The following is a 14,749-nucleotide window of genomic DNA, read 5'->3' as shown; positions in this document are numbered from 1 at the left end:
TATTCACAACTTTGAAACAGGGCGTGTGTTGTAGCCTATTGACCCCAAACCGCATCAAATGTCTATTGTTCCCGTTTGAAACAGAAACTTTTGCTGAAATCAGAGCCAGAGAAGAGTCTCATCATACTGAAGTAACCTAATTCCTCTGAGGTCCGCCTCACTTCACTTTTTGCTAAACCAGTTTGGCGTCTCGCGGCTAGCAAGGGGAAGTGAAGGACTCCGTACACGTAGGCTACAAGTTTGAAAATCTGTTTCGCCCTTCTGTTCTCGCATTGCAACCGAACATTTTGGTTTTTGTTTTTCTGATTCAACACTGAGGTAGGCAGCCTGTACTCGTTGCATTGTGTTGTTGTCGACCAGTTGCTGGTATTTTGTCTTGTCAAACATTCCTCTGTAGTGGCGGACACAATAGACAACGCGGATAGCCGCAACAGGTGCCGTTCTCATGTGTGGGCCGAACTGTATTCCAAATTCAGACAATTTATGTTTCCATGCTTTTCGGCAAACGCACTTACCTTGTAGAAGGCAACTTAAGACCTTTTATGAATCGTTAGGAGCCACTCTTCAATTCGGCATACATCTAATACACCAGGCAGTATTTGTGTCAATAACATTGCAACTTTTCGAACTGGCTCGGCTTTTCTTCCCACGTTCGTCTTCCACCAAAACACACTGTGGTGGGCGGAAGCGAGCAATGTGAACTAGTTCAAAACTTTATTTTTTTTATGGAAAAAAGTGCTGCCTGGTGGAGCGGATGTAAGCCGAATTTACCAGTAGATCCTTATTATTCAGAAAAGGGCCCAAGTCATGTTTTGCGATGAATATACGTTTGCCCAAACAAGATCACATTAAATAACCAGAAATCTGAACGGAATTTGGTGTGACGGTGACTCCGCAAAGGAGAGGAGGGCACGCACTGGGGCTTGTCAGCTGATGACAACATGCTCTAAATGCTCTAATACCTACTGTATTGAAAAGATTACATAGCGTAGCCTACTTGGCATGCCAGAGTTTGTTATTTAGTTGGTCAGTAATTGTTCTGGTAAATTAAATGTCATCACCTCTAATACTAAACAACTGACTGTGCACACCCCCTTCTCTCTCACTCTGTATTTCAGCATGAACATGTTCAGAAGAGATAAAGGCAAAACAGCAGCAACTCCAGTGGTCCCACCTAGACCCAGCAGGGAGGTATTGTGTGTGTGTGTCTGTGTGTGTTTGTTTTTGTTTGTTTTGTTTACATGTGTTTGTCATTAACCAAGGCTTCATTCATCACCAGGAGCTGGATAACCCCATCGCACATGGCCTGAACAGAGAGGATGCAGGGATGCAGGGTGCTATCTCACAGGTAAATGTGGTTAATCCATACACACACACACACACACACACACACACACACAATCCATTTCCCACTTTTTTGACTGAATTACTTATTGTAGGAGAACAACAATGAGGTCAGGAGTCATGTATGTGTAAATTCTTTTCTACCATTTTAACACACATGACCCGGGAATTTTAAATTATGCTGATCCGGGTCAATCCCATGTAGGAGGTAATTCACACATAGCCTAGCACAGGGGAATGTCCCATGGGCCTGTGACCTTGTTATAAAGCCATCAAAAGCATGTGTTTTCATTCTGTGTTCAACATGGCGGACAATCAGGGTCGACTTGCCGCGTGAACCCTTTCACACCGACGTTCAACTCACGTTTTTCCCGGATTTCTAGTCCAGTGTGAGAGGGATAGTGGAGTGCTGATCTTGGATCTGTTACTTCTGTGTCAATATTGATTATTTATCATCTGATATAGAATGAAAAATTGATTCTTTAACATCACTGACTGCTGATTCTTTATCATCAGGTCTATTTTCAACAGGGATCATAGGTCATATTTCAGTAGTCATCAGTTTATCGTGATGAATCTGTGTGTTTGCATTAAATTCAGAGGACTGGGGTGATGGGAGTTATGCAGAAGGTCAACCCATTCAAGTCTACCTCACAGGTAAACACAAGGCACAAAATAGTTGTTGTTCTAATTGTGACTACTTCATATAAAATCAGACGTTATCATTAAATCATCTTTTGTATTCAGGCTTCCTCTACAGTCAGTAAAGCTCCTTCCTCAGAGTCACTAGAACAGGGAGCTGCCCCAGACTCCACACAGGTGAGAATACAATGAGACGGATATTTTTTTAAAGTTTTTATTTATTGAAGTAAATCTTTATTAGACAGTTTTTGCGTTACCCGCTTCAAAAACATGCCATTGCAATATGGCTTGTGCTGCCAAGCTATGATTTTAAACAGTAAGCCAGTCTTATTTATATCAAGCATATTTGGATTGCGTTTTTTTCAATTCAATCTGTCAATAATGACAGATTACAACACTAACATGTTAAGTTACTAGCTACCACACACTGCAAAAACTGACAAACTTGTTATTATCTTGTTACTTATTTTTTCTACTTATCAAGCTTTATTTTAGGATTTTTCTTTGTGAAATGCACAGGCACATTATTTTTTTTAATTTTATTTTATTTTTTTATTTTACAACAATAATGTAACTTGTTTCAGGACATTTACTTGGTAAAAGTGAAATTGTCTTGGAGAAAGTTTCTTGTTTTAAAATTGTCTTCATTGTTTTATGATGATTTCTTGAAAGAAGTCATTTTGGCATGTATCAATTGAAATTTATTGAAACCAGCTAGATTAACCTATCTGTCAGTACATGAGATAATTTGACAAAAAAATCACAAAATAAGCTTGATAGATCTGGAAATGAGTTAAAATCACTGGAAAAGCTTGACATTTTTTGCAGTGCAAAAAAGTAATCTTAGTACCATAATGCATTACAAAGTAGAATGCTACACAAAGTAACACATTACCCCCAACATTTGGTGACTGATGGTCTCACGTTTTGACAGTTTAACACAGTGGTTTCCAACTCCAGTCCTCAGGATCCAGAGTGCCACTGGTTTTCTATCCTACCAAGGAGTTAACTGTATTCACCTGGCGTCCCAGGTGTAAATCAGCCCCTGTTAGACGGCTAGAATGAAAACCAGCAGCGCTCAGATCCTGCGGACTGGCGTTGGGAACCACTGCTTTAATGAATGCATTGGCTTCAGAAAGTTATAAAAACCTGTTTCAGAACCCTAGTATGCTGAAAGGCGTCATGCAGAAGGTCAACCCATTCAAGTCTACCTCGCAGGTAAACACAGCAGTAACGTAAAACAATGGCTATTATAAGATGATTCCCATTGGGGAAGATCAAAGGCGGCTACTCAGCTGTCTTATTTTTTCATGCAGGTTTCCTCTACAGGCGGTAAAGCTTCTTCTTCAGAGTCACTGGAACAGGGAAGTGCTGCTGATTCTGCGCAGGTGGGTGAGGGATGATTAGTTTCAAGTAATAATCTGCAACATTTTCATATAAATAAATGTTTGTTTTGCTACACTTTATATCCAATTATTAGAACACAGTGTGATTCAGCCTATAGCCAGTTGATGAAAGCTTTTACATTTGCTGTTCAAAACACCTGGCTTGTAGGTCTTTCCTGGTAGGGAAAAATCCTCTGGTGCACAGGAAGTATGTTACCGATGGCGGCAACAGCAGTTTGTTTGGACAGAAGAAGAACTGGGTAGTTAGTATGCGCAGTGATAGCCACCATGGCTGAACAGACACAGAAAAGAGCGCCACCTACAGAAACTCAAACTTCACACTGTTTGACAAAAAAAACCCAACAGCAATGACTGCTTAGCAGCAAACATGTCACCAAAATAAATATACATAAAAGAAAAAAAGAGGGAATCACAGATCATAACTTTAACTTGCAAATAAAAAAATGGTGGAAAATGCCTCCAGCAAAGGGCTCCTAAGTTTTCCTCCTAGTTTTTGCCAGTGCATTTTATATACTTGACAGAGCACAGGATGATCCACTAATGTTTTATGTTGTGTTTCAGAACCCCGGTATGCTGAGAGGCGTCATGCAGAAAGTGAACCCCTTCAAGTCTTCCACACAGGTACCACACAGGCTCCAGTGAACCCTGCGAACTGACAGCAGCTTCAAACAAGCCTTGCAAGCAAATCATTGGTTTACAAGTCGAAGTGGCTGGAACAACATATTCCTGCCAACCGAAAAAGACACAACTGCACACCTGAACCTCCTTTTGACTGGGACTGGTGGATTTAATCACACCACGTTTTGATTCAGACACGCTCAGCAATTTGGATAGGGTGATGATGTCACTAGAGGAGGCCTTTAACAGCAATTCAATTTCACTGTCATCTCAAACAGTTCAGAAAGTTGGATTTTCAGAATTAAAAAACTGGAACTCTTCTGCTGTAACAAGGTGCCCATATCCAATATATAAAGAAATGATTGAGGATGAAGGTTCTGCCATTATTGTGTGAATAATAATTTCAATAAACATTTTGAATTACAAGCTGAACTCTACTCTGGTACACACTCACAAGCCAGTCGAATGTCCACTTTAAATTCAAAGCTTGATTTGCGCCATGCAGGAAGTCTGGTTTGCAGACAGGGTTTACAATATATATATATATATATATATATATATATATATATATAAACAAAACAATCAAAACTAAACACAATAAAACACATCATAAAATGCTTAACAAATCGCCACCACATATACCATAGTGACAAACATCAGTTGATAAGACCAGACGGAGCTAGCTTGATATAATGCAACGAAAACTCATTAGTGCAAAGAATGAAGTTCTGCTTTTATTTTGTTTGTTTGTTTTTTCTCTCCATCCCCTCTCGGCTCTAGGTGTCAAAGGAAGATCCTCAAAATGACTCTGCAGATGCACAAGCGACTGGGAAACAACTTGAGGGCAAACAGGTACAACTTGGCCTATTCTAGATAATCCACTCGTGTAAAACTCATCCGGCGTTGATTTGCCAATTTACCGTTTGCTCGTATTTGGATAACTTTCTGTTGTTATGCTCAAGTTTTGTCATTTGTCCAATAAACGTCTTTATTATTTAGAACCCGGGGATGTTCGTAGGGATGATGCAGAAAGTCAACCCATTCAAATCCTCCACACAGCCACAGGTACCAGTCACGATAATGAAGATGTCACTAATATATGGAACTAGAAAAGGTTAATTGTGTGCTTGCTTCAGTCTGAAAGTTTAGAAAGAATTCATCAGAAGTTATTAGCCAACTAAAGACCTTTACTTAAACATTGGTAACACTTTTATAATTAAATCATCTCTATTTTTAAAAATATTTATCAATGTAATTCCAGGTAGCAATTACTTTTCAAAATACATATATCACATTTTTAAGAATTAAACCTTTCATATGGCCTTGAAATTGTATGGAACCTGTTCCCGTGTTGTGAAAAGACAGTGTTGGTTGTGATTTTGTCTGCTTATCAACACCACGGCTATATCTGAACATCATTCTTGTCGTTTCAGGACACTCGGTCCCTACACAGCGACCTCTCCTCCAGTGCTGGAAGCTTAGCAGAGAATAACAACTTGCCAGAGAAGCAGGTAGCTCTATGCATTTTTAACACTTGTCACAACGCAAACCTATAAAGTCTTTCAATTGAACATGCAGGTGCACGTGGCGGACAAAATAACAGCAACAGCTAACAGTATATGAATATCAAGTACCTCAAGGTGGAGTAGGGCCACCCTTTGCCTTCAGAGTAGCTTCAATCCTCCTTGGATTGCTGTAATACGAGTCCTGAACTGTGTGGTGGAATATTGGACCTAAGAAGGGGAGAAAAAAAAAGGTGTAAATCTACTTCCCATAAAGGTTGAATGATGTATAGATCTGCTGATTGGGGAGGCCATGGAAGGAGTTTGACTTGGTGTTTATGAAACCACTCTTGAATTTTTGAATCTTCTTGAATCGTGGTGGTTATACGACCATACAGAGAAACCAGTAGACCTGAAGACTCCTGTGAGATGCCTGTCCATACTATTACAGATCCACCACCATGTTTGACACCTTGAAACTGTAGGTTGAAGGCATCCTTTAGCTTTTTCCAAACATAAACATGTCCGGACATAGGCAAAAGGATGAAATTGACTCATTGGACCATATGACTTTTTCCAGTGTTCAGGGCTGCAGGTTTTGTGCTCCTTACACCAAGTTATGCATCTCTGTGCATTGGCCTTGAATACAATACTTAAAAAATGACAGCCCTGCCATAAATACCAGCTTTGAGAAGCTCACAACATAGTTTTTGTTGAGACTGTGTCACATGGTGTTGATTCAGGTCTGTTGATTTTTAGTTTTCTGGTCATTAGCAACTATTCTATCAAGTTTTGATCTATGTTCTGTTGGTGAGCTTCGAATTGTAACCACTGTTCCTCTTTGCTGATGCGATTTGCCTGTGTTTGATCCAAATTGTCATGCTTTTTGAGACTGTTCCTGGGACTCTGTTAATTTCCTCGTGTTGCTTTGAAAACTCGTAAAAGTAATGATCCTCAGACCTCTCAGTTAAATACAACTCGCCTGTGTAGCTCCCTTTGTATTTGTGATTTTAGTTGCTTCAAAATGAGTCACTTTTCATGTTTCTGTTATTTCGTCCACCCCATGTATATTTTCTTTTTTCTGTTTGTCGCCTGGAGGTGACAAAAGAGGATGCCTTTTAAAAGATACAGTGGATAATCAAGTGACCAAACATGTGATATTTAGTACAGCTCATAGCTAACAGAATGAGATGAATAAATCTACTTCCTCTCTTGTCTTTTTTTCTGTTATGGAAGTATTTTTGTGTCATCTTTTGGTTTATTTTAGAACCCAGGGAAGTTCAAAGGGATGATGCAGAAAGTAAACCCATTCAAGTCTTACACACAGGTACAGTAGATAATAAGATCATAATCGGCTAACTTCGCACAAGCCAGCTGGATGTACTTGATGTGTTATCCATCACTTTGTTTTTGTTGTGATTATTTAGATCCCAAAGGAGGATTGTCAGACGGATTCGGCGAATCCCCAAACAGTTTCCTCAGTCAAGACGCAGGTACTGGTCAAGGTTTAGTGATGGTGGAAGGGATGATGAGGTTGCTGATGATTGTTTCAGTTTTATGTTAATTTTTTTTTTTTTTTGATTGACTTATTTAAATGTATTGAAGAAGTGACCTGAATGCAGTGATACACAGGACAACTGCCTCAGTATTTTCACATTAATCAAATAGATCTTGTTGTCAGGTAACTTTTGAATAGAGTTTTGACGTTTGTCTCACTTTTTTTTGCCTGTTTCTGGGATCGTTGTCCATCTACAATTCCCAACAAAAGTTCCCAGTGTATCATAGCCAGCAATAATACTTTGCTCTTGTATCATTTTGAGTAGGTGGCATCAGTGTCATTTGCTCTTTGGATATAGATATATATATATATTTTTACCTTTTGAGACTGACACTCAACTATTCGTAACCTCTCTTTCACCCACTGTCTCTCCATTCTTCATTCAGGACAGCCAGTCTGTTCACAGTGACCTCTCCTCCAGCTCTGGCAGCTTGGATGAAAGCACCATAGAGAGACATGTAAGACATGCAGTACATCTCCATGTTGTCATAAATGCAACTGAAGTAACCCTAACCCTAACCCTATTTTCCTTTATGTATCCAGAGTATAAGTTATTGCCTGAAATTCATCATTCTCTTTATAAGTTGTGCATCTTAAATATCAATATTCAGTCACTAACTAGGGCTGTAACTAACGATTGTTTCGATTATTGATTAATCTATCAATCTTTTTTTTTTTTATTAATAACTGAATTATTTAGTCTATAACATGTCACAAATAATGACAAATTCCCATCACAAGTTACCAGAGCCAAAAGTGATGTTTTAAAATTGCTTACTTACAGCAGCAAAAAAAATATATATATATTAATTTTATAATGATATGAAATGGAGGAAAGCAGCAAATCTTAGCATGTGCGAAGCTGTAACCAGTGAATGTGCTATTTTTACTTACTATTACTTTACTAGTACTTTACTACAATGTCAAACGATTAGTCGGTTGTCAAAATTATAATGGATTAATTTTCTGTCGATCGACTAATAGATGAATCGACGAATCGCTTCAGCACTATAACAAACTAACTGCACAACTTCTCCACAGTCTATTTGGTACACCGATGTTGACACCAGCAGTGAAGTGAAAAGCCAGCCGAAGGAGGCACCGAAGAGAATCGGGGTACGTAGCACAGGCTTGAGGGCAGGTTACGTTCAAATGAGTCAATTTAACACGTAAAGCAAAAGTGCTGTTTATTGGTTAACACTAGAAAGGACAGTGACATCAGTTGAAGGGGGTTAAATATGGTCATACTCCTTCTTTGTGTGATTTTGAAAATCTAAATCCAACAACACCGGATTGTGATTGTGCGGAAAGTGGATCTAGGAAATGTAATAGAAGGCATTTTGAAATGAGATACTGTATCTCCATTGTAAAATTCAAAACAGCAGCCAACTGATGGTATCTTCTTTCTAGTGTTAATAGAGCAACCATTCTTATTTTTTCCCGAAATATAGGTATGTGAGCCTTTTTTTTTTATATTTAACTTACCCTAAGGCTGAAGCAGAGTATTTTCATAGCAATGTGAACTCTGGTCTAGAAAGTTATACTGATACCAGAAACATTGCATACTTACTTACTGTCCTACAAGCACAAACAGCTTTAAATATCACTGGTCATGAGTAGACTTTAGATTTTGAAGAAAAATTCTACCCATAAATGTGAAATGGAAAAACTTTCTTCTACTTCTATCAGCTATACTTCTGTCAGGACAGGGGATAAATGCTGATGTCGTTTTTTTCAGATTCATTATTTACACACTTGCAGTACTGCTCTTTTACTTTGGAGGGCAGTAAAGTAAAAAAAAAATCATGCATCTGTACTCTTCTTTCCTCTTCCAGACTTTCAGAATAAGGAGAATTCTCCCCAGTGCGTTGTTTGGCTCTGGAACCAAGGTACCAGTAAATAAATTTAATTTAGCTGATAAATTAAGAGTTTTATTCTCAAAATGCTGTACACCCATTTCATTATCTGATGTTCATTGATCAGCATTTCAAAACACAAATAACATCCTCTGTGTTGGGAGAAAGGGGCTCAAGATAGCTAATAATTTCAATAATATTCCATAGTGAGTTTTGTTTTTCACTAGATGTCACTTTTTTTCAAATGGTGATCATATGATTTTGGAATTGGAATGTTCTCCTCTTCAATGATTTTTCATCTTTTCATGTGTTTGTTTGATTTTTTTCTGCGCAGGACTCTGCTACAGGATCATCTGACTCACAGCCTTTGCCCCAGGTTTGTAGAAAAATAGTTTTTTCTTCTTTTTCACATGAAGCACTGAACTGAAATGGGCTAAAATGTACCATGCTGGTCTAATTTACTCGTTCGTTGTACCTGATTAAGATGAAACTTTGGACAGGCACAGATTGGCACTGCAGCATTGTTGTCTGTATTAGTGGATAGTTTATAGTTGAGGATTGTATTCAGTGTACTGTGCCTCTCTGTCCTAGGAGGAGGCAGTAGAAGTCCAGATGCTGGAGATGGCTGAAGTACCAGTGCCCAGTGAAGGAACTGTCCTGGACCCTCTAGATGTATGCTTACCTTTTATGTTGTGTAATCATGTGTATGTAGGATGGTGTGTTATGTGTAATTTGTAAAATTATTAATTTGAAATGATAAATTTTCAGGATGAAGATGGCCTTTTGACATGGTGGAAAACAGTAGAGGGTATGTTTGATATTAAAAATGTTTTGTTTTGTGATTCAGTTGATCCATCAGTAGTTATTCTATTGCAACTGTTACTCTGACTACTGACTACTCTAACCACTACTGCTCACCATTTATTTATTTATTATTATCTATCTTATTGCAATATTCAAAACAGTTACAATAGAATATAATCTGTATTTGATTCCAATCTTATCTTTGTCTTCTACTGTTTTTATAGATTTTTTATATTAGTGTTTTTTTATTCTTTTCTGTCTTAACAAAGTACACAAGCAACCACTGAGCTAAATTACTTGTATGTGCAAATATACTTGGCCAATAAAATGATTCTGACTCTGTTTCTTTTGTATTTCTTAGGCTGGGATGAGTGGAATGAGTCAAACCAGAATGAAGACGCTGAAGAGTAAGTTAATGTTTACTGAAGTTACCAACGTGCTTGTAAAATTAATCTTCCTTCAAGGCTTCAGAGAATTATGTTCTGTTAATCCTGTACCATCAAGGTAAGCAAGTTGTCTGTCTGATCCACTATACCAACCTTTATCGAGTGAAGGTTTGCTGAGTACGCATGATCTTTTTCAGCAGCGTACTGCTTCACTCTCATATATGCAGACAAAATAATTTTTCTGCGTATGGGAACAGCTCCCATTCTTTCTCCCTCTTTCCATCTTGTTGCCTATCAGTCATCTTCCCCCCCCCATGACCTCTCTCCCCATCACACCTTCCACCTCTCTCTCCCTCCCATTCCCTTGTTCCTCTGCCTCAGAGTGGTGGAAGAAGCAGCCGATCGTGTCTTTATGGCGGCTCGTCTCTTTGTCCGCCTTTTCAACCGGCGCGGCGCCTCTCTCCAGCAACGCATCCTCGAGCTCCTCGCTGTGGCCGATGCAGCCGACGTTTTCCATAAGAAAACCGTCACGGCCAGTGTCGGCGGCGGCGTGGCCAGCGTCGCGGGATCTGTCACCACCATCACCGGCCTCATCCTGGCACCCTTCACCATGGGAACGTCGCTCATCGTCACAGCGGTAGGCATCGGCGTAGCTACTGCAGGCGGGGTGGCGTCCGCCTCGGCCAACATCACGGACACGGTCCATTCAAAGACGGACCGCAAGAAGGTGGAGAAGATGATCAAGGACTACCAGGAGGAGATGAACGACATCAAGGAGTGTCTGGAGTTTTTGCAGGTGAGAAGGGAGGAGGCGGGTTGTTATTTATTTATCTTTTTTCATTAATACAGATTCTGGAGTACTAAGCACGAGAGTTGCTGGGGAAAGAAATTATTTTGAGCTTACAAAACATTAACTAATGTGCTCAATATGCTATCGTGTGCAAGGGATACAGTATAAAATGTGTTTTAGTTGCATACAAAGCTTGCAAACAGTTTGCCAAGACGTACCCTCAAGACATGTGTTCTCGTTACCTCGAAGTAGAGAAATCCTATACGAGGTCTGTCTCGTTCGCACACAATAGTGCCCTAAATGTTGAAGATTGTGCCCTACGTAGTTTTTTTTTTTTTTTTTTTTTTTCTCTCCCTTGTTGCGTTCACTCCCAGGCTCCATACTCGTCTCTCTGTGGTTTTCAAACCTGTGCCATCGAGGCTCAAGTATATGCAGGTTTTCATTTCAATCAAACACTACAGCAGCCGATTTGGAATGAAACCCTGCATACTCTTGCTCATGCCGTTTCAGAGGCTTTTTTCCACCCTGCCAAGAATACAATTCTGGGGAAAACACTCGAGTCCTTATCATTTTTGAAACTGGTATATTTGAATGTTGTCACCAATATTGTCACCAAATATTGCCTAATCTCAATATTTGGTGACAATATTCATAATCGGCAGCTTCAATGGACAGATATTAGTCTTCAAATACCAATATGGGTCGAACTCTAACACGTTTACCTCTCCCCTTCACATCCCCCGTCCCCTCATTCACCTAACAGGACGGCATGGAGACACTTGAGGAGTGGGACTTTGAGGCGTACTGTGAGAGTATCTCAAAGAAACACCTCAACCAGAACGTCAAGCACGTAATGAAGGAGGGCGGCCGCGCAGGCAAGGCTTTAATGATCAACACGGAGAGCCTGATTAGTACTGTTCAGGTTCTCAGCGTCGCTGGTGGTGCAGCTAAAGCCGCCCAGGTGATGAGCGTCACCACGGGAGTCATGTCGGGTCTCTTCCTGGCACTCGACGTCTTCTTCCTGGCAAAGGATTCCATGGAGCTGAGAAAGGGCGCCAAGACAGACTTTGCTGCTAAGATCCGAGAAGTATGTAAGGACCTGCAGGACGGTCTGCTGGAGCTGAACCGCATCAAAGAACAGCTGCAGAAAACCATGGATGGGATAGAGGTGGAGGTGGAAGAGGAGGAAGAGGAGGATGAGGATGTGTTGGAGTCTGATCCGAAGAAACTTGCCCAGCTTGAAGAGTGAAGAGGGCAAGAGAGATGGAGGGACAATGGTTAAGGGAAACCAAACCAAAGCTTCACTGCCTTAATCCTAAATCACAAAAGCCCAGCAAGCCTTGACAATTTGAAGAAAACCAAGTTACAGCTCAATAGTTTTGAATGTGATTAGGTAGTTTTGGCAACAAATTAGGCTTGCCGTTACTGTACAGGCTCAGGCTGTGAGAATTGTAATTTTAAGTAGCTGTTTTGTAGTAATATATTTTAAGTATTTATATTATTTAATTTAGTCATTTTAACTTTATCTACTAAATTGGAGGTTCTGTCTTGTGTTGTCATTTTGTAATTTATGTATCTGTTAAATCAATGTTGTCTTAGCAATAAAAGGGGTTTCTTGTTGATTTGTTTGCTGCTGTATCAAATTACTTTCTCTTAGTTGTGGAAGTATTGCATTGTGTTCATACACAATGACTGTGTTTACATGGACTTGAGTATCCCGGTTATGATCAGGTTTTTAAAGTATCCTGTTTTTGTGTTTGCGCATGTAAACATCATATCCCGATTTCAGAAACCTTGATATGCCCTTATCCTGGTTTTGAGAAACCCGATTATGCTAGCTGGAGTACTCCAAAAGAAACTGGGATACTGTTGCATGTATACATCTTATCCCGGTTTCTGACCGCTGCCGACTACCTGCGCAGGCACGGCTTCAGCCAAGTGACATAACAGGAAAAACACAAACAATAGTGGCAACCAGAGCGTCTCACTTCTGGAGCGATGAGGAAACGGAGTTTTGTCTTTCAGTGACGAAAGAATTAAATATACTTGGCAGTTTAGATGGGAGAAAGCATCAAAATGCTGACCTATTCAAGTCTGTAGTATAGAGACTACAGGACACCGGTTTCCCAACACGTACAGTGGAGCAAGTCAGGTCATGGTGGAAAATACTAAAGAAACATTCCTACGTGGCCAAACATCAAAACAAAAGAAGTGTCTCTGATCCAGCAACTTTCAAATTTTTATTAAATTTAATATAAGCCAAAGTGGTCTCATTTTCAATAGCCACAGTCAAATTAATTTAAGGTTAACCGTTACAGAGGAATATCAGATTAACGATTTCAAAATTGCCGGTTTGTGTTCGTGTTGTGCAAATAGCATGCAGTAATCAGTAACCGGGATACTAGTATTAATCATGTATACGGGGATATGAATAACCAGATCGCTATATCCCAAATATGATCAAAACCGGGATAAGTCTCATAACCGGGATACTCAAGTCCATGTAAACGCAGTCAATGCAACAGACCACTAGAGGGAGGAACAGGTAGTTTTTAAGCGGAGGAATGAGGAGCGGAGCAGACATAATTATCTTGGGTTCAGAGTGAGGCACAGGCGCTTACATGAACAAGTGTTGAAAGATAACCCTGCCAGTCTGGCTCTCGTGAATTCCTTTGCGTTAAATACATCTTGCGTAGCCACCATTTCAACTGTTTACACCTTCCATTAGGGCTTTACAACTCTTACAGTGAGGAATGTATTTAACAGCTACACAGTATTAAGCCATTGACAAGGAGCCAAAGGAAGGAATCAGGTGCCCGGATTTGAAAAGGTACAAGGAACAAGGAAAAAGAAGTTCCAGACGATCCGGTTTTTTGTTTGTTTTCTTCTATGTTGCGTCTTTATTCATGTGAACTCATGAGGAAGTACCTTGAGATCATTCCACCATAATCAGTGTTGTCTTCCACACGCGTCATGCATGCCTGTGTTCATTTCAATGAGAAAACAAGGTTGAGAAATTTGAAAAATGGATGGGTCTTTGACGTGCTAGCCTTGTGATGGATGCCGACCTCTCCAGGGGTATTTCCGCTTTCCGCCCAATGCATGCTGGGAAAGGCTCCAGTCCCCTATGATCCTGAAAAGGAATAAGTGAAAATGATTGAATGATTGAGACTTGTCGGAGAGGAACAAGGAAGGAGGTTTACTGAAAATTACTGTCATGTGAAAAGGGAGTGGTGTCATTTGCTATCATACTGTCACTGTTTATATAGCAAATGCTATAAAGTAAAAAAAAAAAAAAAATGACGCACTGGAGGTAAGACAGTGGAGGCAATGATGCACATTTTCTGCCAGTACAAAACTTTACTCAAGCAGCCCACATTGAGTTTTTCCCTGTGATTTCTTCACCCTATTTTGCCCATCAAAACCATTCTTCTGTCATTTTTGTTTTAAAGAACAGGCATTTGTCCAGGTACAGGAAAGAGGTAGAATGGCTTTTCTGAAAACACCTAAAAAAGTGATATGAGAAAGATTATGATCCATCTGTCGCAATCTGTGAAAATGTGCCTCGCCAGTGCAGAAGGGACTTCATGACAGAGAACCATAGCTGTCCGTTTGAGGAATCACTTGTTCCCATTTTGCACTGTAAAGCAATGATTTGCTAGAATGGCTGTGTTTGAAAAATCCCTTATTTTTAGGGAGGTCACTGGAAGGGGCCACTTGAACCACTACATTACCTCTGAGCAAATAGGTCCGGTCTAAAGACTGATGCTTTCAAACAGATGAACAAAAAGGCCTTTGGTCTGTAATCACTCCCATTTACTAACTCCCAGTATAATCCCTTGT

At 39.9% G+C, this 14,749-nt stretch overlaps 1 protein-coding gene across 4 annotated transcripts; it reads left to right on the top strand.

The window, feature by feature from the left end:
- The first annotated feature begins 14 nt into the window (after positions 1 to 14).
- On the top strand, positions 15 to 12,526 carry apold1b (apolipoprotein L domain containing 1b). Of its 4 annotated transcripts, none has more exons than XM_071515245.1 (22): positions 15 to 318; positions 1,119 to 1,191; positions 1,280 to 1,348; positions 1,945 to 2,001; positions 2,092 to 2,163; positions 3,145 to 3,204; positions 3,303 to 3,374; positions 3,954 to 4,013; positions 4,791 to 4,862; positions 5,010 to 5,075; positions 5,444 to 5,521; positions 6,780 to 6,839; positions 6,940 to 7,005; positions 7,457 to 7,528; positions 8,112 to 8,186; positions 8,906 to 8,959; positions 9,261 to 9,302; positions 9,521 to 9,598; positions 9,695 to 9,734; positions 10,092 to 10,137; positions 10,498 to 10,912; positions 11,670 to 12,526. In XM_071515245.1, the coding sequence occupies exons 2-22, from the start codon at positions 1,120 to 1,122 to the stop codon at positions 12,153 to 12,155; spliced, it is 2,112 nt and encodes a 703-aa protein (XP_071371346.1). In that variant the 5' UTR covers positions 15 to 318; position 1,119; the 3' UTR covers positions 12,156 to 12,526. The 4 variants fall into 4 exon arrangements, with proteins under 4 accessions (XP_071371346.1, XP_071371344.1, XP_071371348.1 ...); XM_071515243.1 differs by having other exon boundaries at positions 16 to 318; positions 9,518 to 9,598; XM_071515247.1 differs by lacking the exon at positions 1,119 to 1,191 and having other exon boundaries at positions 17 to 318; positions 9,518 to 9,598.
- The last annotated feature ends 2,223 nt before the right edge of the window (positions 12,527 to 14,749 follow it).

This window comes from Centroberyx affinis, unplaced genomic scaffold (genome assembly GCF_046629955.1).
Source record: "Centroberyx affinis isolate AG114_WGS23_722 - 3 ecotype Tasmania unplaced genomic scaffold, CSIRO-AGI_Caff_v1 ptg000334l_1, whole genome shotgun sequence".
Classification (NCBI taxonomy): domain Eukaryota; kingdom Metazoa; phylum Chordata; class Actinopteri; order Beryciformes; family Berycidae; genus Centroberyx; species Centroberyx affinis.
The sequence above is the reverse complement of the archived record's forward strand: the minus strand, read 5'-3'. Positions and strand labels throughout refer to the sequence as shown.

What these genes read in the sequence shown, in the direction of transcription:
- apold1b (XM_071515243.1), top strand. Translation starts at nt 1,120, where the DNA reads ATGAACATGTTCAGAAGAGATAAAGGCAAAACAGCAGCAACTCCAGTG. An exon ending in CACCTAGACCCAGCAGGGAG is followed by an intron (nt 1,192 to 1,279) that starts GTATTGTGTGTG and finishes ATTCATCACCAG; the next exon opens with GAGCTGGATAACCCCATCGC. An exon ending in ACTCACAGCCTTTGCCCCAG is followed by an intron (nt 9,303 to 9,517) that starts GTTTGTAGAAAA and finishes TCTCTGTCCTAG; the next exon opens with GAGGAGGCAGTAGAAGTCCA.